The sequence below is a fragment of the Arvicanthis niloticus genome, chromosome X, assembly GCF_011762505.2.
Source record: "Arvicanthis niloticus isolate mArvNil1 chromosome X, mArvNil1.pat.X, whole genome shotgun sequence".
In the NCBI taxonomy this organism is placed as follows: Eukaryota; Metazoa; Chordata; class Mammalia; order Rodentia; family Muridae; genus Arvicanthis; species Arvicanthis niloticus.
The window spans coordinates 107,994,602-108,017,849 of record NC_047679.1 but is presented as its reverse complement, the minus strand read 5'-3'; the positions used below and the strand labels follow the sequence as shown (position 1 = coordinate 108,017,849).

General features: G+C 45.3%; 1 protein-coding gene across 1 annotated transcript in view; it reads right to left on the bottom strand.

Moving 5' to 3' along the window:
• Xpnpep2 (X-prolyl aminopeptidase 2) overlaps positions 1-23,248 on the bottom strand; it is a 29,263-nt gene that overhangs the window by 5,394 nt on the left and 621 nt on the right. Inside the window, exons 2-19 of the mRNA XM_034486240.2 lie at positions 21,494-21,792; positions 18,921-18,994; positions 16,975-17,085; positions 15,269-15,332; positions 14,195-14,299; positions 13,885-13,971; positions 12,762-12,908; positions 9,352-9,453; positions 8,617-8,698; positions 8,105-8,300; positions 7,280-7,369; positions 6,461-6,570; positions 5,787-5,864; positions 4,329-4,400; positions 2,573-2,633; positions 1,298-1,367; positions 631-735; positions 192-251 (exon numbers count right to left, since the gene is read on the bottom strand). Coding sequence (XP_034342131.1) covers positions 192-251; positions 631-735; positions 1,298-1,367; positions 2,573-2,633; positions 4,329-4,400; positions 5,787-5,864; positions 6,461-6,570; positions 7,280-7,369; positions 8,105-8,300; positions 8,617-8,698; positions 9,352-9,453; positions 12,762-12,908; positions 13,885-13,971; positions 14,195-14,299; positions 15,269-15,332; positions 16,975-17,085; positions 18,921-18,994; positions 21,494-21,542 — 1,663 coding nt within the window. The 5' untranslated portion in view covers positions 21,543-21,792. The remainder of the gene's footprint in view (positions 1-191; positions 252-630; positions 736-1,297; positions 1,368-2,572; positions 2,634-4,328; positions 4,401-5,786; positions 5,865-6,460; positions 6,571-7,279; positions 7,370-8,104; positions 8,301-8,616; positions 8,699-9,351; positions 9,454-12,761; positions 12,909-13,884; positions 13,972-14,194; positions 14,300-15,268; positions 15,333-16,974; positions 17,086-18,920; positions 18,995-21,493; positions 21,793-23,248) is intronic.

Here is a 23,248-nt window from a genome sequence, read left to right as displayed (position 1 = left end):
GGTATGGGCAGAGGGCCTTGGAGTAAGGGTGTGAGAACCATTTGGGTCTAGATTTGGAAATGAAAGTAGTGGTAGAGCCCAAACTAAGCCACTGCTCAGCATGGTCCCTAAAGATGGGTGCATATGCGTGCACTCCCCAGATAACTCTACTCTGGAACTGGGTAGTGGGGTGGAGGGCTCAAGAACCATACCTATGGAAGTGAACATGCCCTTGGCCATGGCGATGTTGTTATACTGGAATCCCACTGGCCCTGGGAAGGAAGATATAAGCATGATTTCAGCTCTCTGTATCACCAGCTTGGAAGTGAGCAGATTCTGGGGAAGAAAGCTAGCTAGAGGGAGGGTCCCTGGGTATCTCCAGAAGAACTTGTCATATCTGGAATTGGCACACACCAGGCAGGCTTTGCTTTTTCCTTCTCTGGGGGGTATATGCCATTTAGTCAGCAGGCCTTGGTTCTCTCTCTGGAATGCCCGCTGACAGTATTCTTTATTTAGCCTTGTAGCATCCTTCCTCATCTGGTGACCTTGGGTGTGTCAGACTTTTGGGGGGGGGGGTTGGTAATTCCATGGCTGTGGAAAGCTCTATTTCATAGTAAAGGGTCAAACATAGATGGCTGAGAATATACTTACACTCATGCACACAGAGGAAATTGCCAATGCCATGGCCTGTCCCATGACCATAATTGAGCCCAACTTCCCATAAGGCTCTTCGGGCAAAGGCTTCTACCACTCTCCCTGAAAGGGAAAAGAGATTGTTTCCGATCCATTGGCTGGACCCAGGATTGTCTATCTTGGCCTTTCCTACTCAACTTCTAGAGTGGTGCCTTAGGATAAGGGCTCTTAAGAGGACACTGGGGTAGGATGGAGAAAGGCTGATGGATGAAACTAATAATATCTCTCTGATGAACCCAGACCAACCCTTCACTATCTCTAGCACTTTATACTTTGGGCTCATTATCTGGACTGATGACTCTTCTGAAATGTTTCCTCATGGCATAGACCTTAGCACACTGACAATAACTTCCTCCAAGAATTGAATATTAACTTCTGAAGCTCACACTGACTTTCCCTGCCTCTGAGTGACAGCATTGGATTAAGAGGCAGAGGACTTGGGTTCAAGGCCTGGTGCCCCCCGCTCACCCTATGTAGGACCTTGAGCAAGTCCTCTTTCTTGACTAGACTTTCTTCTCTATGTGAGAGGGATGGGCTATCCTACTAGCCTTCTAGGATAGCAATCTGAGTCCCATAAAAATCAGAGCCTGAGGTACTTGGGTCCAGTCTGGTTTCTGATATCTACCTGATGTAGCAGCAGGAAAGACAAGTCTGGACAGATCGATGTTTCCCATCAGCACACGCGTATAGGCCTCCTAGTAAGGAGAGAGGAGAGGTGATATGGAGCACAAAAGGAGGGTCGAGGGAATTTCCAGCTGCTTGGTCTTAGAACAGATGGGAATGGAGGCCCAGGACCAGGGGTAGGAAACACAGTCTCATGTGTAGTCAATCACTCAGGTTTTGGAAGATGACCAAAAGAAGGTGGGGAAGAAAGGTTCCCAAAGCTGGGGCCAACTCCCTGTGCTTCTCTTAAGCTGATATACAGGGATCATTGTCATGTACAGAGGGTAGTGACTGAGTGGGTGGCAGGCAAGTCTTTCTCAAGTCTAGAATTCTAGCTTGGCCACTCACTGATTCTCCCCTCTGTATACCTTGGTGTCCTCATATTTAATAGGATGCTAATGGTACCTGGTTGCTAAAATCATTGGATAAGATAGACTGATAACAAGCAGAAGGCAGTGAGCAAATGCTCAAGCAAAGTTAGCCTGATTACTCCTATATTCCTCCCAGGTAGGCTTGCAATTTGCTATGTAGCCAAGGTTGGCTTTGAACAGTAAAGCTTCCCGACTTTACCTCCCCAGTATGTGCTTCCATGCCTTAGCAACTAACTTTCTTTAGTTTTGCTTAAGGCCTGCAGTGTGGGTTGGGCCTGATCATGTGGCAGAGCAGGTTCCCTGTTGGGGGAGAGAGATGGGCAAGGGTGACCTGTTCTGGTCACTGCTAGTGGCCATGTGGTCACTTCCTTTCCCCACATTCCTGCACATGCTTGCCATTTGGGGCTCTGAGGAAATAGACTCCTCAACAGGCTAAACTATGGGCTCCTCCTTCTGTGTTCCCAGCCTGCTAGCAGCATGCAAGCAGCTCCCTGGTCCACCCACCCCTGCCAGTGTCCCAGGTTCTACTCTAGCTGGGCAGACTTCCCCGGTTTCAGATGAGCTCTAGCTCCTTCAGATCTCTGAGATGCCCTGTGCTATTTTTTTCTCCACTAGAGCTAGCTTTCCCTCCCTTTTGCAGAGCACAGGCTGAACACACACAGAGGCCAATGTCTGTACATTCATAGACTGACATGATGAAGACACACATGGCCTGAGGTCCGACTTTGCATTGGCTTTCCTGGTACTTGGTGTGTGACCTTGGGCAAACTACATAACGTCTCTGGGCCTCAGTTTTACTCCATCAATTTGAAAGGGCTCTTGATGATAGAGTAAACTGAAGGGAAAAATTGGGATCCAGTACTTACCTTTTGAAAGGCAGTAGGCGTACCCCAATGTACTGTTCTGGTGATATCTGTGGTCCCATCCCTGTGGAGAGAAGGAGCTAATACATCTAATTCTGCTGAGTACCTGGGAGGAAGGTCCAGGGCCATGTGCTTCTTGTGTATTTTCTACTGTTTGTTTCTACTGGAGTTTGAGTGACTGGGCTGGAATAGGACATGGGAAAGGGCAAAAGGAAGATAGGGAACCCGGCATGGTGGTGCATGCCTGTAATCCTAGTATGCAAGAGGGCTGAGTTAGGAAGATTGGGATGACAATGCCAGTCTGGGTTACACCATGAAATTATGTCAGAAAGAAAGACTGATGGATGGGAGGGGAGGGAGGGAAGATAGGTACCATCATCAGAATCATATCTCAGCATCCATGTAACAAAGACATTTAGTAGAGTTCTTAAGGCAAAAGTCATTATGTTCAGGGCATTGCCTGCCTATCTATCTATCTATCTATCTATCTATCTATCTATCTATCTATCTAAATAAATAACAGATGGGAAGACTGAGGTTCAGAAAGGTGACATTATCCTAACATTCCCACAATCACAGCCATTTACCATTTATAGGACACTTCTGCATCTCCCCATAGAGGACAGCAGAGCAGGCCTCCTTATTAAAGATGAGGCCACTAAAACCGTTAGGCTGTGAGGTCATCTCCCTCCCCAAGATTTGGTTAAAGCCAGGCTGCAGAAAATGCTACTTCTCATAAGATGCTCTTTGTTCTGAACGCGGCTTGGAATTCCATGAAAGAGGAAGCCAGAGCCAGCAGGTCTAACACACAATCATTAGTTGTAGTGGCTCCTCCCCAGACACGCACTAAACATACCCATCTCAGGGGGGAGGCATGGAGAAAGGGTCCCAAGACTCTGGGGCTTCTTTCGAGTAGGTCATGGGACATGGGGAACCTCTTTCCTCGGGAGAGAAGAGGAAGTGAGGTGATTATTTCCCTACCTCACCCTCTTCTGAGCATGCCCGAACCCAACACGCCCCCACAAATTTACTTCCTCTTTTCGGCCATCTCAAGTTCACACAGCATCAGACTAGTGATAAGTACAGGCTGCTAAACTGAGCACATGGCAAGCTGTCTCCCCAAGAGGTGTGCTGTGAACGAGAGCCTCTGTCCTTGGTGTATTCACTCTTTCCACAGGATAGAAGTTGGGAAGCCCAGTGAAACTGTGAATGATTAGCCACACATTTCAAAGGCGTGTGGTTAGCTCATTAGGCATGATTGTCACACTGGACTGTGTAGGTTGACACTGTACAAAAGAATCACATCTGAAGGGCTCCGTCTTTTATCTGCCTCCATCTCCAACCCTATGTGGTCACTCATCTGGCAAGGGAATGAGCTGAGTTTGATGACTCTGATATGGGCTGTGTCTAGAGCTTGCATTAGTGGGTGAGAATATAGGTGTTCATGTTTGTGTAGCCAGGCAGATCTGTGTAAATAATTTGCAGACTTGAAATAAAATTCCTTAAGCAAGTAGAGTCGTTTCCCAATTCTCACCCAGGTGCTGCGTGAGTTCCCCCATTATTCTAATCTCTGTGTGTTTTCTACTGTGTAAATGTCCACAGTGAGAACATGAGAAGGCCGCTCAGGGCTTATTCAATGCAGTTCCCTGCTTTAATCAAATGAAGACTTATGACTCAGGAAAGCTAGCTTCTGCCAGCCTCAGGGAGCCCAGAATGTCTGAGCTGAGAGCTAGGCCAAGGCATGATGGGGTGTACATACCAGTATTGCCCCCCAGAATCCAGCAGGTACATCTCATCCAAGGACAGCTTACGATTCAGCTCTTTTGTTGGGCTAGGAATGAAAAAGGAAGAGACTGAGAGGAGAGACTCTGGGCCCTGCACTAGGCAAAAAGGGTGGAGCTGGGGACAGGGGCTGAGGAGAAACAGAAGAACTCCCTTTACTTGGGGGCTAGCCTTCCAGGCCCTCTGTTCTGGGGAAATAACTATCTCTACCCCACCCCACCCAAACCCTGGGAAGCACTTGGCTCCAACTGCAGCTTCAGGTGCTGTCTTTAGCACACTTCTGTTTATTCTGCCTATGGCCAAACAAGATCTTGGTCCTCAGGAAGAGGAGTTAAGAGTTTCAAAGGCTACTTGGTTTGGCCATCGCTTCTCCCATAAGATCAAGCCCACAGAGGCAAGAGGCTTGCAAGAGAAGCAGAGCAAAACAAAGAGGTTCTGGGCCTGAAACTCTCTTTCTCTGGAAGTTCTTGATGCATCCAAGAGGGCCCCAAGGAGCTAGGGCACAGGAAGAGAGGGGAATTTAAGAATAAGGCTGGACAACAATAGTTTAGGGGACTGAGGTATATCAGCTCCACCACTCTCTAGCTTCCGTGGGCAAGGGTTGGGGAAGCATCAGGGAAGGGAACTCTTAGACATGCCAGGTCTTTCTCTAGAGGACCTCGGACTCCTTTTCTGTCAAGTCCAGGCCAATCTGATGCATCTGGTTAGTTTGGGCCTCCAGATTTTATCAGGCAGGCCTACCGTGGTTTGTTTTCTATAAGACCAAGTATCTGACTAACTTATATTTTACACTCACTATGGTTGACAGAAGCTGAGTACGCAGACCTTTTCTCTGTGGGGTTTTGTGTGATATTCTTGCCTGAAATCACAAGTTGCTAGCCAGACTGAGTTGTGAGGCAAAACCCTGTCTCAAGGTAGCTGTCTCTAATCCCAGCATTTAAGAAACAGTCAAGAAGATCAGGAAACCTACTCTTGACTATATAATGAGTTTGAGGCTAGCCTGGGCTACATGAAACATTGTCTCAATCTCCCCCAAGCCAACCCCCCCCAACAAAATCCCCCCAAACCAAACCAACCAAACAAACAAAACCCACATCAATAAAACTATTTCAGAAAAATAGATAACAAAAAATTCACAGAAAGAGCTTCTAACAGTATCTGTGCTTTCCTTGAACTCTGAGGACCCCAGAAGCACCCAAGCACTCCCTAAATCCCTGCTTTTTGGGAACAAAAGCCATATTCAGACCTTTTTACCTCAAGGAGATTCCAAATGGCAAAGGAGTTCTTCCCTTGACAGTCCTGAAGGCCCCAAACCTTAACTGTTGACTCAAGGCTCAGAACATTCCCTTCCCAACCCAGGCCCTCTGTACTCACAACCATGACCCCCCCACCCCCCGCTCACAAGCACCGTAGATAGTCCTTTGCTCTGAAGTACCTGTAATGGGCCAGGGCAGCATTCAGGCCACTAGCAGAGATGGTTTCAAAACTGGGTCCAGAGGAGAAGTTTTCATTCCTAGGCAAGGTAAGGAATGGTCAGAGAACGGCCCAGGGACTAAGCTGTGACTGGGATATGTCACACAGCAAATGTCCAGCTGCCTTCATCCCAACATGACTCCATGTATGTCTCCCAGCCCCACCTCTGCCAGCTTTGTCCTGTCACATACAGAGAGAACACTGAGAAAGATAGACTATGAACACCAATTCTTGCCCTTCTGCCTCTACTTCACTTATGGGAGAGAAGAAAGGTAGTTTCCTGGATCCGAGAAACAACCCACCCATATGCTATGTCTTGCACCTCAAACCTAAGCTGCTTCAAGAAGGCTTCTTTCTACTGAAAGCTCCCAAGTGTCCCAGGGGCCCCCTGGCCTCAGCAGGCCATTCCCAGAGAGAGCGAGCTTTGTCTGAGGCATTCGCTAGGGGGTGCTGTTGGGTTGTCCCCACTTTCAACAGGGCTGGAGAATGTCTTCCAACACCCCAAGCACGGCTCCTAGACCACCCACGAACCTGTCAATCTCACTTCCAAATACAAGCAGGATCTTTCTTCTTCCTAAGGGGACTAATTACTCCTCACTTCCCCACCCCCGCACCAAAAGATAATAAGTCCAGTACCGTCGTAACTCATCAATATGTTCTGCCCCAGAAAACTCATCCACCGTGCCTTTGGGCACGTTCTTCTCCAACCAGACCAAGTACTGGATCACAGCCACAGCATCCCGCACCTGAAGCCGGAACAGTGAGTGACTAAGGCGGGCGAGAGTTGCAGCCTCCTCCCTTAGGGAAGCCGATCAGATAGCTGCAGTGGGACTGAGTGCTTTAAAAACATGACAATTTTACTGGCTACTGGATAGCAAGAGGATTCTCGTTAATGTTTATATCTAATCAGAGTGTGCTCATGTTTTTAAAAGCCTTCTTATCTTTAGAAATACTCACTGAAGCAGTGACAGTTGAAATGATAGGATATGTGGGATTTGCTTTAAAAGAATCCAGCAGCAAGGAGTGGGAGAGGGGGGGTCATGCATGGGGGTGGGGAGTGTTACAGATGAAACAGCATTGGGCATGACTTGATTATTGAAGCTGGGTAATGGGGACATAGGGAATCTTAGGCTATTTTTTCTTTTGTTCTATAGTATATGTTAACATTTTTTCTTAAGAAAAAAAATCTTTCAAAATAAAGTCTTTTATCCTAATGTTAAGAATATTCTAAAAAGTGAGCCATCCTCTTGCCAGGGAGGAAACCGTTACAGCTAACACTTATTTAATACAGACAGTGTTCAAAGCAATACAATCACCACGTGTAATATCTACATATCTATAGAGATATAAATAGAGATATTTGTTGTTTCTTGCTTTCTTCTAGAGTCTTCCTCGAGCTTCTGTCTGGAAGGCTAACCCATCAGATAGACTTCCCAAAGAGCCATATGGACTTACATGGCTGGCCTTCAAGAGGGCCTGCTCCTTGCTGTTCTTCACGGCCTTGATTAACATCACTGGAGAGTAGGTGTCTGTCACGAGTTTCTCCTGTTGAGAACATGGACCAAAAGATAGACTAGATACACCATCCAAGACAAGCAGTGCTTACAAAGGACAGAGAGGAAGTCCCAGCTGGGGCAAGACTGTAAGACTTGCTGATCTCTTTCATGGCCAGGCCCTCTCCTTTGGCTACTTTCTGGATAGGCAGGTCTTACCTAGTTTTCTGCATATAGAATTCCTAGATGAGCATCGTCCTGGTACACGAAGTCAGGCCTGGCATGCTAGAGTCCACAGGTTGTTCTAGAAGTCGGTTTCTTATACATATCAGAGCAGTTACCAGCCCCCAAGCATACACTATGTCAGCCAAGGGACTTCACAAGTACTATATCCTTGAAGTCATACAACAACTCAACGTCATTACCATTTTAAAGAAACAGAGATCTAGACTTACTGAGCTACCTGTTCAAGGTCACTGCACAGCCATTTTGTAAAAGAGCTCAGATCAGAATCTGGTTCAGCTGGCTCTAAAGCTTCTTCTAAACCAGGCTATATTTTGTTTAGTATCCTCAAAATAGCTGTCCATGGGCTCTGTGGACAGATACCCCTGCCTTTTCCTCCTCCTTCTCCTTCCCCTCCTCCTCCTCCCCCACCTTCCGTCAATGAGATCTACACCGGTATGCAATGCACATTAGCTGACTGATAAGCTGGCCCAATGGAGGAGGGGTCCCATTTTGACAGTTGTTATGCCTGGAGCAGAAGGAGGCCAGAGACTGGCAAACGTACCTTGGGTATCACTTCATAGACCCCATATGTGGTATAGCTGAGCCCAATCAAGATTTTCACATTGCCCGAGACATAAGCCTTCACACTGTCACGAATTTGACTGTAGTCCTCAAGTTGCACACACATGGGTAATGTGCAGTTTGTATTCAGGTACTGCAGGGTCTCGAGGCCAAAGCGACTCGTGTTGACAAACAACCTACGTGGAGAGGGAAGAGCAGGAGGGTCCTGAGTGCTTGCCTACTAAGGAGAAAACATGGAATTGGAGGCATATACCAGTCTTTTGATTCCAAAGAGTCACAGGAAGCCAATATAGAGAACCAGGGGATTAGACTAGGGTTTACGGGGGCCAGAGGTCAAGGGGTCAGGAACAGCTAGTGGGAGGTTTCCTAGAGAAGTCTGCAGTGGTAAGCACCCAAATTTACGAGTACCCTGAAGGCTGTGACATCAGTGGTACAAGGATAAGGGTGGAAGTTGGAGGACATTCACAACAGCAAGCCAAGGAGAAGCTGTACCTGATGGACGAGTTCGTGAGCAGTGTATAGGAGTAGAAGAAGGGGTTATAGGGGATGTCGCTGCTACGAAGGTTGAAGAGCCCTGGAAAAGAATTGATGGAATTTTTTTTAGGCCATTCTGAATGGGGACCGGCATTTATGACCCCTATGTTCCACTGTTTAGTTTGGCTTCAAGATTACTACTGACAGCAGCTCGTGGCATCTGCCTCTGGATGCTTCTTAATCTTAGAGTTCATTGAAATTCTGAAGAGCGCTATAGATGTCTCCACCTTAAAATGGAGATAGGTGACAGTCAGCACTCAGTATTGGCACATTCTCCCAATGTCTGAAGTTCAGCCACAGGGATTGGACAGAAAATCCTCAGCCATGTGGGGACAGAATAGGGTTACTCTGGTTATCAAAGCTGGGACTTTGAGTGGCCTGGATGACAGCCAACGCTGCTGGTGGCTTTGTGGGCCTTCTTTCTCCTAACAAGACATAATTACCCTGTTGCTCTGGCCAGTACATTTCTCAGGTGGCCTGTGGGCTTACCCACTTGCTTGAAGCTCCCTGGTTTCCTTGTTCTGTGGCCCCAAGCAGTTGCTTGCTCTCTTCCCCTCTGAGTTCCCACAGACTATGAACATGGAGCTCATGGGAACTGGTAAATATGTTGTTATTTTAGGAAAAGCTGTATGTTGCAAGGCCCAGGAGGCTTGGGACTACCAGACCCACTCGTGTTCACAAATCCCCACTTACAGGCTGTCTCATCGAGTGCGGATAGAAGGACTGCAGTTGGAGTCTTGCTGTGGTTCTCCATATAGCTTCGAATGGTGGATACTTTTTCCTGCCAAGTGCTCCCTAGAAGCAAAGGGACCCAAAGGAAGCATGAGTGACATACCTCATCTTTGGCGCAGGGATCCTGGGAAACTCCCCAAGAGTAGTCGTTTTCTTTTGTTTCTGGTGGAAGATATGGAGCCAATGGTCTTGAATATTGGGCAAGTACTTTATGACTGAACTACTCCAGCCCTCTATATTTCCCAAAGTGGTAGAATTCTATCATCAAACGAGATCTGACTTGCATTATTAATGGTTTGCCCCCTAACCCAGATGGGGCTTCAACCACAGTCCTGCTATTAGTAATTGGATGTGGTGGTGAGCAAATTACAAGACACCTCTGTGTCACATTTTGCACATCTGTTAGATGAAGGTGGGTTGGAACAGTAGTATCTAACTCAATATGTTTGCATCAAATGGATCGATGTTTATAAAGCCGTAGAAAGGCCTTTGGTAAGTCCCATATTGCTTTTTGTTAACCTGTCAATAAACACACAGAAAGAACAGAAGAGCTGCTCTAGAAGGTTGTGAGAGAGGATCAGGGTTGTGTTTAATTTTGCCGAGCAGTAACCCCAGCGCTCAATAAGCCATGGATATTGGACTAAGCATTTCTTGTGCCTTGTTTTAATTCTTGCATGTGTCATTTTACAGATGCGGAAAGTGAGGCTTCAGACAGGTAAAGTGAGTTGCCCGGAATTTCATAGCTGAAGAGGTGCAGCTGGGATTTGCATCCATACCTATGATGGGGCTGGCCCACAATCCTAATCTGTACTAATATTGAGCTTTCTTAGTAAAGTTTTTCAGTCTTTTAAGTGGTTCTTAACTCTGTCCAATACTTTCCTTTCTAGAGTGCATATATCTGGGTTCCAGGAGTTCAGGTTTCATCTCCTTTTCTGCCTCCTGCAAGGCATTTAAGCTTTCTCTAGATAGCTCTAGGGGGAAAAATTGGCAGAATGTCATAAGCATTAAGACTCCTACTTGGGCCCAGATACAGAAATGATAACTTAATGCTATTAAAAAACTTTATGCAAATGGGTAAAACTATTCAACTAGCACCAAACACTCTGGGTAAGATATACTTTTAAAGTTTATTTTATTCTGATAAAACAAGACATTTTAGCCTTCATAAAGTACACAATTCAGCTGGCTTTCAGTATACTCAGTGTTGCACAACCATTGCCAGTATCTAATTCTAAAACATTTTCAACATCCCCAAAGGAAACCTTGTACCCATTAAGGAGTCCCTCCTCATTTCCCCTCCTTCCAGCCCCAGGAAATCACTAATTTACTTTCTGTCTCTATGGATTTGTCAATGCTGGGTGTTTCATATAAATGGAATCATACACATTGTGGCTTCTTCCACTTAAAATTATGATTAAGATTCATAAGCATTACTTCGTTGGCTCATGCCTCTCTGGGAGGCTGAAACAGGCAGATCATTGTGGGTTTGGGCAATATATAGTAAGAGTAACGTCAGCCTGGGCTTCGGAGTGAGATCCTGTCCCAGAAACAAAACAAAACACCCAACAACTTATAACCCACAAAAGAAAGATGTGTGACTATGATCCATTTTAAGAGAACAAAATCACACACAAATGGTCTGACGTGTGAGTGGCTAACATTTCATGTACCCGCCACCCCTTGCCTTTACCTCTCATACCACCTTTAACACCTAGACATGGCTGAAGAGGAAAATCTATTTTTGTCTAGGCAACTTGAAGCTGAACTCTATTCTTTGGCTTCTGGGCTAAGCTCTGACTCCAAATGGCTTTTCCTTGAAGACTAGTGACTTCTCAGCATCTCCTAGCTTATGAGAAGTGACAAAATCCACATGAATTCTGTCTCAATCCTTGATAGCTATTCCCCCCCCCCCGGGCTGTCCTCACTTTTCCCTGGCACAATGGAAGCCTTTATATCTGAGTAAGATGAGTGGTATTTATGATCAAACACTTACAGATAGCAAGTCTCTTTAGAAACTAAGTCAAGGTACACAAAGAATGATTCTGCACATTACATTGGAACAGATAAAAAAAATTGGCACTTTTTCTACTTATTTCACCATAGGCAAAATTTTGAAATTTCCCTCTTACTTTCTTTTTTTGTTTGTTTTTAGTTTTTCAAGACAGGGTTTCTCTGTGTAGCTCTGGCTGTCCTGGAACTCACTCTGTAGACCAGGCTGGCCTTGACCTCAGAAATCCACCTGCCTCTACCTCCCAAGTGCTGGGATTAAAGGTGTGCGCCACCACCGCCCAGCTCCCTCTTACTTTCTTGATTCCTTTGTACATCAGAAATAATTTGTGGATTTGTATGTAGAAGGGGGGTTTTCAAATTGCTCAATGTGACAAGAAATGCTACTCCATTGGCCCATTCAGAATTTCCAGGGAGGTTAGCGATCAAGACCCTGATTCATAATAGGTCCCCTAGTCCTGGCCAGAATTTAGTTATTGCTTACAAGAATCATATGCAAACTGCTCTTTTATATCAGATTAAGATAATGCCAGTGAGGTCTTGGTTACAGATGTTAGATTTTTCTGGGTCAGTTAACCTTCTTTTGTGGTCCAGCCAAAACCCTTTTCTGTGCCACAGACTGACATTGAACTTAGTCATCTACTTATTCTGTCCAAGTCAGTTCTGTCCAAAATCTAAATCACCCATTAGAGTAGAGCCAGAAGTAAAGGGCTGAATGAGTCTGTCAATCTCCACTACCAGATAAACGACTATGATCATGGGTCTTTTCTCTTAAGAAAGTGTTTTTGAGGATCGGGAGATGGATCAGGGTGACGGCTGAAGAGATGGCTCAACTGTTAACAGCACCGGTTGCTATTCCAAAGGATGCAGGTTTGATTCCCAGCACCCACATGACAAATCACACCCATCTATAACTCTAGTCCCAGGGGAGTCTGATGCCCTTTTCTGGCCTCCTCAAGCACTATGTGCACCTGATTGCACAGACAACATGCAGGCCAAACATCCATACACAAAAGTACAACAGAAAACTTTTTTTTTTTTAAGAAAGGGTTTTTGTTGTTCCAACTTTCGTTGACTCTCTTGTTCCCTCGTTTTCTGCTGTATCTTACTTAAACCCTAATACTGCTTATTTCAGTATTTTCTAAATGTAGTCTGAGCACCTTTGGACTCTGTGAGGAGAGAGAGAGAGAAAAAAAATATCTACATTTTAACCAAGCATCTCAGGTGGTTTGTAAAACATTACTTTGTTGCCTTGGTTAGTGATATTTTTAGGGGGAAAAAAAAAACATTAGGAACACTGTTGATTATGCTGGTAGTGACCTTTGTTTATACAAATTCAGAAGGAGGGTAGGCCTACGAATCACCTGTGAATTCTTCTGGCAGGGCATAAATGGGTTGGCTTGGCACTGGGGGCCTCTCTGACCCCCATGCCACATCAACAAGGTTGGTTGTAACGGATAACAGGTGTCTGCTGAAGTCTTGCAGTCTTTCATCGTAAATTTTCCAGGAATCTGCAGAGATAGGAAGGAGTCCATTTACAACTCAGGGAAATCTGGTCTAGGCAGTTAGTGCTGCAGCCTTGCCTTTGCTTGGCTCCTATGGCTCCAAAGCCTGGCTGTGGTTCCAGCCCTCAGAAGTGCACACCTCGCCTTCACAGTGCACCTTCCATCTGTCTTTTCCTGCTTTCTAAACCTAATTGTCCTACTCCCACCTTGGTGCTGCCCACTGTCAATTAGCTAATTTTGCCTTTCTTTGCTCCATTCCCTGGTGCAGTACTAGAGATTGAACCCAGGACCTCATGGATGTGAGGTAAACACTCTTACCACTGCACTATATACCCTTGACCCTAATCTGGTCTTATAAAAGTGCTAGTGATTGGGGAAAGTTCTCCTGAGGTACAAGCCATTTTTATTAGGATGTAATATCACCATTCAGAGGAAGGGTAATGTTCAGGGCATTTGGATAAGGCCAACAAAGAGGTTAGTTGGGAAGTGGGAGCCTTTCAATGCATATTCATGAAGTCTTTGATGGTATAGGCTATATTCACCTGTCTAGTGCCCCAGAACTTGTGGATCTGTACTCTCTGGAACCCTGTTTTGCTCAAAGGCCCTCTCCACACTTTTCACTCTTCTAAGATACCTTCCAGAAAATGTTTTCTAAGAGATCACAAGTAGATTGGTAGACTCCAGGATCCAGAGGATGGCTCTGGGGTCAAGGGCATCCCAGACCTATTTATCTACTAGATCTTAGTTATTCCAAGTCTTCTAGGTTGCCTTTCTCCAGTCATGCTTTTTTACCAAAATTTGGATTCATTGTTTTTAAACACATTTTAATTACACAATCCACGAATATCTTTTGCTACAAAATATTTCTACAGCTGCAACTTCGTGATCCCCTCTCCAGTAAGCAAATATGTGTGCCTCCCAGGAGGCTGAGCCACCCTCCTTGTCAGCTCACACAAATCCAGGGACTAAGAGAAGAACCTACCAACAGAAAAGAGGAAGGGGTCAAAGCCCACGTTCTCTCCATCAGGGACTTCAGCTAAGATCCAGTTGACAATTGAAGAAATGCTAACTGAAAGATGGGAGGGGACACAAAAGTCACTTCTAGGAATAGTGAGCATCACATGTAGGCTTTCATCTACCGCATGTGTCTGCCTCAAAGACCAGAGATGCCCTCATATCTCCTGAACTTCCCGGAGGCCACGTACCACCATACAGATACCCACTCACCTGCAGTTCCCAAAACCTAGTCTAGGGTCCAGGGCTGGGGGAACAAATCCGTGTGAGCCTTCTACCTTCCTTATGGAGCTCCCAGTTGCAGTCCATCTGCCTCTCGGCTTGAGTCCAGTAACGACTATCGGTCCAGACAGCTGCTTTCCTCATGGTCACCACAGCAGTACCTGCAGCAGAGTGGAGAAGTCTAGAGGTGAGGATGAAGATGAAAGTGAGGGATATAACGTTGTTGACTGTGCAGTTTAATATCGACTCTGTCACAGGGGTCTCTAGAATGAGCTTCTCTCCCCCATTGGCTGGAAGAGAGGTAGGAGGTGTTAAAGGCATTCTTGACTACAAAGGGAGCTCATTGAGCAAACCGGCTCTGCTTTGTGCTGTTGGTCCTTATAGAGGTAGGGCCTTTAGAATTTTAAGTAGGAAGAGAATCTGGTTGGCTCCTGCTGGTCCAAAGGAACAAGTGTTGCATGTGCGTCTTCTCAGGAAAGATGGGAGCTGATAAAATGTCAAACTAGGTGCCTACCTGAGGACGGATGGGGAAGACAAATACAGCAACTGTGATGGAGAGAGTAAGGGCTCACAATGGGGGAGGCAGAGTGCCTTGGGGCTCAGGAAGGAATGTGTGAGGGCCAACAAAAGAAACTGCCTTTTAGTTAAGGGAACAGGATCAAGGTTAAGTGGGCCCTTCAGAAACTGAAAGGAGACCTCATTAAGAGCCATGGTTATGTCTCATTTGGCCATGTTGAGTGATTTCTGTAAAAAAAAAAAAAAAAAATCCTAAAAGTAAAACTTTATCCCCAAATGAACTATTATGTAAAAGAAAGAGCAGGCTTTTTGTCAATAGATGTGGAAGTAGCAATTGCTTCAGAAATCAGCCCCAAGGAGTACTATGCTAGGCTGGCTGTGGCAGAGGCAGCAACGCATGGGAAGGAAGCCAGGGGTGCCAGCTCCTGTGCCGGAGTGTCACCAGTGGGGTATGAGATATTTGACCTGGGGAACATGCTAGGTTTGTGGGGGTGGGAAGAATGAGAATGAATGCCAGCCTGTGGTCTTGGATGCTGGGCAATGGTCATCCCAGGTCCTCTATAACCAGCTCAAGTCTACCAAGAGAAACAATGAGGACAGATAATGGCTCTTACCTGCAGACCCCGTGAAGCCCGAAATCCATGCTCGCCTCTCATCGTGTTTGCCAATATACTCACTCTAGGAAATCAACAATGCCATCATTAACTTTCCTCACGGACTCAGGTGCCAAGTGGAAGGCCACAACTACATCTTGGACTTTTCCTATCTTGCCACACCAGGCATTTCCCCCCCTCAGGAAGCCTTTATAGCTCCGTCAGCATGCTGTCTTCTTTATCTTTCAAAAACTGTGTCTCTTGGGGTATAAAGCCCACAGTCTAGCACTGGACTTGATTACACCAGACTGTTCTGCAAAATTTGCCACTGTGATCATAATGCAAGTTTAATATGGTCTTGAGTCATGCCTTTTGGTATTCCCCTTAAAATATCATGTCTTCTTCCCCAGTCTATCATACTATATTGAGTACTGCATAAATAACTTTTGCACAGGGCTTTATACATTGGCCAGTTAGACATCCTTATCCATGGATTCTGTATCTGCAGCTTGTATCAACTTTGGTCTTGGTTAAAATTATTGGTGAAAAATGGCACTGTATCCAATACATACCAATATCTTGTCTTATTCCCTAAGCAAAATAGTATGGTAACATTTACATAGCATTTTTATTGTGTTAGGTATTATAAGCCTTCTGGAGATGATTTAAAGCATATAGAAAGGTCTGTATAGATTATATGCAAACACTATGCCATTTTATATAGGGGCATTGAAACATTATTCCTTTGGACAGTTGATCGATACAAGATGACTTTATGTTGGTTCTCATCATCCTTGAAGACACATCATTGTTATTTTTCCTGGAAGAAGCTTGGATATTTAGTCAAAGTTCTTAAGCATCCCCAGCAGGTCAGCAATTAGCCGAAGCAGATACACTGACTTTGAGAATGCCTTTTGTGCAGCTCGGTTGGTATAAGGAGCTGTGTGAGGCAGAGGCAGAGCTACTGGTGGGAAAAGGTAGGCTGAGTAGACAGGCCTGCTATTTTGGGGAAATGGTTCTTATAGAGACCGTCACTTTGTTTTCTGTCAGCTTTCTCCCCTCAGTCTACTGCCCATGTCTGGATAGTCTAGAACCCTGGATCATTACACTTCTCCAACCAACAGAGTCTGAGACAAGACCAGGAAGGAGCTTAGAATTCTTCCAGGTCCATTTCCAATGATAGCCTAAACATTCTTTCTGGAGTTGTCATCTGGGGATTGGTCAAAATCACTTCCAGAGTTGTTTTAAGCTTTTACATTTTGTGTGTGTGTACATGTGTGTGCGTGTGTGCATGCATGTGTGTATGTGTGTGTGTTTAGACATGTGCATGTGGAGGTTAGAGAAAAACTTGTGGAGTTGGCTCTCTTATTCTACCTCATAAGTTCTAAAGATTGAACTCAGGTTATTATTGGGCTTGGTGGCAAATGCCATTATCAACTGAGCCATACCCCTAACACCAAAGTCGTTTTTATAATGTTTCCAGAGGTCAAGAAAATTTGGCCTTGTTTTTCCTTTTTCCTTCAATGTAAAGAGGTATGTTCTTTCAGTTGACCTTAAACTGGAGTATGGAAGGGAGCTTTCCATCTTCATCCTCTTTGCTATGAAATGCTTTCTCTGTCTTAAGTTTCCACATCTTACCAAGCTCTTGTTTGTGGCTTGTGTTTAGAGGTCAACAACCCCAAGTAAGTGAGAGGAAGGAGAAGAGAGAGAGCAGAGCTGGTCCTTACCATGTGTGCGTCTGTGTCTGGGACAATGTAGGCAGACAGATTCCAGATCTTCATCTGCTGGCGGAGGGCTGCAAGCCGCATCGTTGTATTGACTGCAGTAACTGGCAGGTGCTGACAGATAACATAGGCATTGCTTAAATGAAATGATGCCTGGGACTTTACCTCTAGGGAAGTGCCCAGCTTTTCCTGAGGGTGAGTTTAGGGGTATTTGGGCTATATTTAAGAGGGGGTGATAGGGTGGCTGCTGATAGCATTTATTAGTCTAAATTAAGAAGTCTAACCTAATACAGATGAAGGTATTATAGAGCATGAAGACCCTTCGGAACAATTAAGGGACCTGAATGTTCACTGAATATGTAGATGAATAGCTATAGAAGTTTCATCCCTGGTCCAGGCCAGGCTATGGGCAGATACTTTTGGGATATCTTGAGAGTACAGTTGCCAGATTTAGTGAACAAAAGCATAGGCCACCTATCTGGTTAGATTTGACTTTCTGTTTAGCAAGGGATCCTATTTTAATATACATATGTCCCATGCACTATTGGGGACACACTTTAATACCAAAATATTATCACCTGAAATTTAAGCATAATCAACTGTCCTGTTTTCCATCCAGCAACCCTACTCTTCCAGGAGTTACCCATTGGCCCTATATGGTACTGGAGAGTGAACGAGAACCTTGGCATTTGTGACATCTCCCAGAAAGTCCCTCTCCAAGCCAAATATTTCTAGAGAGGGCCTTTTCCAAATGAAAACCATGGGGTTTTTTGTTTGTTTGTTTGTTTGCTTGCTTGCTTTGCCTTCTCTTCAACAAGAAATCCAGATTTATTCGCATATGACAACGCTGCGGCTTGCTCATCCATTTGCTGGTCCTAGTGATCCTATAAACCTGCTGTTGTATGCACATGGTCTGTTTATCCTGAGGCTCCGCCTACTACTGGCGCTTGTCTGCCTCTTCGCACTTTGGGGCCCACTGCTGCTCAGTGATCTTTACCCTCTGTAGTTGTGGAAATCATCATTCTAGACTCCAGCTGTGAAGCTGGTCACCTTCTTCTCATTGGCTCCCATCTGCCAACCTCAAACCCCCCACCCCCTTTCCCATTCAGCTAGATCGGTTAGTTCTCTGGCTTTGTCCCCCGACCCCTCCCCATTTTCTCTACACAAGTTCCCTCTAAAACAGTGGTTCTCAACCTGTAGGTTGTGACATCAGAAAAAAAAAAACATATTTCCAATGGTCTTAGGAATCCTCCAGCCATAGATTTAATTTCATTGCCACTTAATAACTGTAATTTTGCTACCCAGTGGTATTCTCTTTTTGAAGATTTCTTTTTATTTATTTTATTTATATGAGTACACTGTAGCTGTCTTCAGACACATCAGAAGAGGGCATCAGATCCCATTACAGATGGTTGTAAGCCACCATGTGGTTGCTGGGAATTGAACTCAAGACTTCTGGAAGAGCAGTCAGTGCTCTTAACCCCTGAGCCATCTCTCTAGTCACCCCACCCCCATGGTATTCTTAAGATCATCAGAAATAAGTGTTTTCCCATGCTCGGAACCAACAGCTTGAGAAGTCCAGCTCTAGAATTTCTGTTTTCATTCCTTCCATTTGCTTCCCTGCCTCTCTCTGCCTAGCCTCAGCCAAGAGCCAGCTAGTGTTCTCTCTCACCACTCAGCCTCTTTGTGTCCTTTCCGGTAGAAGCATCTTAGCCCTAGGCCAGGACAGAAGCCAACAAGCTGTGGAAATGAGTGGCGCCGAGGAAAGGAGCACCCATAGTGGGTATACTGGTTACCCGAGACGCTGCTGCTGGACTTTAGTAAGAAACAGGGGCCCCAGAGTGCAGAAATCCGAAGAAAGCCTGTAGGAGGAAAGGCTAGCAGCCGGGGTAATAGGAAATGGAAAGAATGGGTGAGACAGGCATGTAGGGGTGGGGCCAAAGCCTCACCGGAGGGTTGGTTGAACAGTTTCTCACATCTTCTCTTCCAAGATACTCGGGCTCTGGGTAACTCCAGGCACATGCTAGGAAATGGGAAACAAACCTAGGGTTATTTGGGAGGACCAGAGAACTCTCACAGAGTGAAGGGACATCTTCCCTCGGCCTGCAGGACCTGTATCCTTTAAAACACACCAGGCTGGCCAACTCTATTTGAGACTAAAAATAATCACATTTCATGGAAAATCAGGCTGACTTGGAACTGAGTGGCACCCCGGGTCATACTCATTGACAAGTGACTGCCACTTCTGGATGGATTTTAGTGTTCATCACATTATTTTTCTATTTTTAACCTAATTGTGTCTTTTTTGGGGGGGGGTCTAGTAAAGTTAAAAAAAAAAGGTTTAAACCAAATTTTCTTTGAAATGCCCTAGAGGGCCATGTGTGTGTGTGTGTGTGTGTGTGTGTGTGTGTGTGTGTGTGATTTATTTAAACCCCAAGGATCATTTGTACCCTTTCTTACAGTCAAAGTCTCTGCTTACTATTCTAGGCTTCAATTAAAATAGCAATTTCTAGTCCAATACCATCACCAGGTGGAGAAAGGTGAATAAACTTTTGAAGAGCTCCTACTGTGTGCCAGATATGGAGCCATCAGTTACAGCCAAGAGTAGCACTGTGTACCAATGCTGGGGAAGGAGAGGCAGAAATGCAAGGTTAACTTTGGCTGTGTTGCGAGTTAGGAGCCAGCCTGGTCTACATGAGATCCTGTCTCAAAAGATATTATAGAACAAAATACAAATGAGCTCCACAATGTAACTGCTGCCTTGTGACACTAGTGAGATCAATTAAGGGCTGCATACATAACAATGACCCTATATAATTATATAGTCTGATAATATTGCAGTCACAAAGTTTTTATAAGTACATCCATGTTATTGTGTAACAAAAAAATTGCCTAATGGTATATTTCCCAGAATGCAATTGGCTACAGCTGTCTCTCCACTATATTTGTGACAACCCTGTGAGAAATGGGTGATTATTCACTTTCTATAATGGAAGAGATCAAGATTTTGATAATTTGTCCAGGTTTTTCCACAGTGAGCTAGTAGTTAGATGGAGATTGGAACCTAGGCAATCTACGGAGGGTATGGAGGATGGTGTTGGCTGTGTGGCTCAGTGGTAAAGCATTTGCATACTTCAAAAGCCGTAAGAAATCCCCAGTTTTAGTTCCCAGGACCATGAAAGAAACAGGGGTTTCCTTTCCATCTTTTCACCAGGCCAAGCATAGGAAGTGGTCCTGGAAATTGGGGGATGCTACTAATGATACACAGTGTACCAAGATCTATTTTCTAGTTTGGGCTCTGTACCAAATTTGGTATGAACCTAAGAAGGCACACAATATTCATTGAACATTTTTTTAAAAGTGCCTACTGTGTGCCAGGCACCAGAACTGTGTAAAAGCTATCCTTCCTGACCTGAAGGTCCAGTGATCTCTCACAGTCCTTCTTTCAACCTCTTGACACCTAGGGGGGCTTACTTCCCTGGGGCCATGGAGGACTGAGTTGCCATGCTTCTTCCTAGTAAGTGGCTTGAGAAACAGATAGAAGGAAAAGTAGCTGGGTTGTAACATCATGAAAGCCCTGCTTGAATGACTTGGTCTCATAAATTCAAAGGAGCGATGATACCCATACTGTTAATCTAAGAAACTGAACCCCCAAGTTTGTAGGAGCAGCTCTCTAGAAAAATAGCAGTGTTAACATGTCAACATGCGAAGTGAGACCTAGCCAATCCATGTTCATCTGAATACCAGGGTCAATCACTCTCTCTGTGTTCTATGACACAGGGGTGGTACCTATGAGATTACTAGGTGCTGAATTAATCAGCAGGTTCTGCTGTCAGTTCAAAGAGATATTTTCCCAGGACCAGGTGGGAAGCTGAACTGGGTAACTAGTTGGAAACAAATAGGCCACCTTAGAGGTGATATCACATCTCCCCTTGATCTCTTTTCTTGACAAAACCTCAACATTGACCTTTTTTGTACCCGCCCTGTCCTGCCAGGTCTTTATTGTCCTAACAAGATTTCTGCTAAATCAGTTTAGAGAAAACTTCCACCCTTCAATATCTGATCACCTTCAAGATCAGATCACATTCTTTATTCCCCTCCCTTAGATACCTCATCACCCTGACCTGCCTTCAGCAAGAATCCTGTTAAGCTAGTTTAGCAAGAATTCTCTATCCTTGGACCTCAAGAATTCCTCTTAGTAACTTTTTGGGCAGCAAGTTGTCTAGTCCTCACTGGTTCTACAATCCCTAACATCCACCTGGCTCTCTTCTGCAAAGCCTTTCCTGCAGTCATTTTTAAAAAGCCATCAACCTCACAAGTGACACAATCATTTTATCCCAGGATGGAAAGGGGCCAAACTAGATTTGACCCAAGTCATGAAGTTTTGACCCACCAGGGTCCTTTTCTGCAAGATAAGGTGACAAATAGATGAAAGATAACCTGGGTCCTAGCCCGTACTCCAAACTTTTCTGAACCTGGAAAGATCAGAGCTGCCTGCCGGGAGTGGCTGGGGTGCACATACCACAGAGGAGAACAAGCCAGGGATAGCACTGCCAGTAGGCTTGAGCCATTGGGTCTCCAGATGCTGGCGATGAGTAGATCAAGGGACTGGAGAGAGGGTTGGGTTGTTTGGTGGCCTCTTCTTCCAGGCCTTTCCTGGGCAGACGCAAACAAGGTGTGGCTGTGTCTTGATGCTTGATGCGGATCCTTTTCTAATCTTTTGTTTCAGGCTTCTGGGAAGGCACAGTGGACAGAGGAGCCACAGGCTGCCCAAGCAACCTGTGCTGGTTTCTTGTGGCTTGCAGTAGGTAGGGTGTGAGCCTGCCCCAGGGCAAAGACCAAAGATCTCTGAGATTGACGAGCAACAGCTGGTTTCAATCAGCGAGCTTCTCCCAGCCCCCCTCTTCAGCAGCTCTACCCTAGCAGTTCCTGAATTCTGTTCCCCACCCTCCAGCAAGCTGTTTCCTATTAGCTCACATCAGGCATTGGACGCAGCCCTGTTTTTGCTTTGGGATAGATATTTGCTCCTACTTCTGTTTCTCCTCTAAGCCCTCCTGGTTTAAAAAAAAAAAAAAAGCCAGTGAATGAGTGTATGCATGTTCTCCAGCTCCTGCACCCAGATCAGGGAGGTTGATTGCAACTGGGGGAGGGGTTATTGTCTTACGGCAGACATTCCCTTGGGGATCCCCTAGTCCCATTCAGCTGCATGTTCTGGGCTTTGTAAAGCCTAAACTGCTTAGGGACCTTGATATCTGGAATGCCTTTGAAGGCCTAAAGATCTGCAGGGACCAGGGGATGCTACTGAAGTGAGAAGACCCCAAAGGAAGTTTTTCTCTGAGGGCTCTGAGATGACAGAAGACCCCAAAGGAGGAATCTGAGGGCTCTGTGAAGACAGTTATGGAACTAGAAATACTCTTACACAGCTTCCAGAACCGAGATTTGGTCACTCTGTAGTGTGGCTTCTTCCTAAACTACAGAACTCGCTGGGAGAGAAGTGGGAAGCAGAAAGCAGAGATCATGGACCCGTGTGCTGGCAGGCACTCACTTTCTGTACTATGTCTCATGGGGGGGGGGGGGGGGCTTCACGCCTCACCAATTCTAAGGCAGCTCCAAGGAACAGCTCTCTAGAACCTTTGGCATCCTATGAGCCCAGAAAGAAATTCTTCCAAGTGACAATTTATTATTAGTTTCAATACGGGGTTTTGTAAATAAAAAAAAATTTATTTGGGCATTAAAAAGAGAACCATAATTTTGCCTTACTATCCTTGAATTTGCAATCCTCCTGCCTCAGCCTCCTGACTACTAGGATGACAGGCATTGACCATCATACCCAGCTTTGCCTTCATTTCTAATGTGTTTACCTCTTGTTTGTAACCATAATAAATTTAAGGTGGCTTTCAATAATCCATTTAAGAATGATGGAGCTTTCCTAGCGTGGATGTGGGAGCTATTGATAACTGATTGCTGTTAAGGGAGGGTGAGTCTGTTTTCAGGCATGTGCCCCTAACTGGCTCTCCATGCTCTGGTGACAGGACTCAGGGTATTAAAAAAAAAAGTACAGTAAGTTGGGAGGGGAAAGAGGTGGGGCGGGAGAGTAGAGGAGCTGGAAGGGAGATAATGGGATGGTTTGATCAAAATACATTATATGCACTATGAAATTATCAAACAATAGAAAAGAACAATGAAGTAGGGCCTTTAAAGAGGGAAGGGAGGTCTTTCTGGGACCCCTTGACAAGGCAGAGTCAAACTCAGTGAGGATACTCTGTGACCTCTGTCT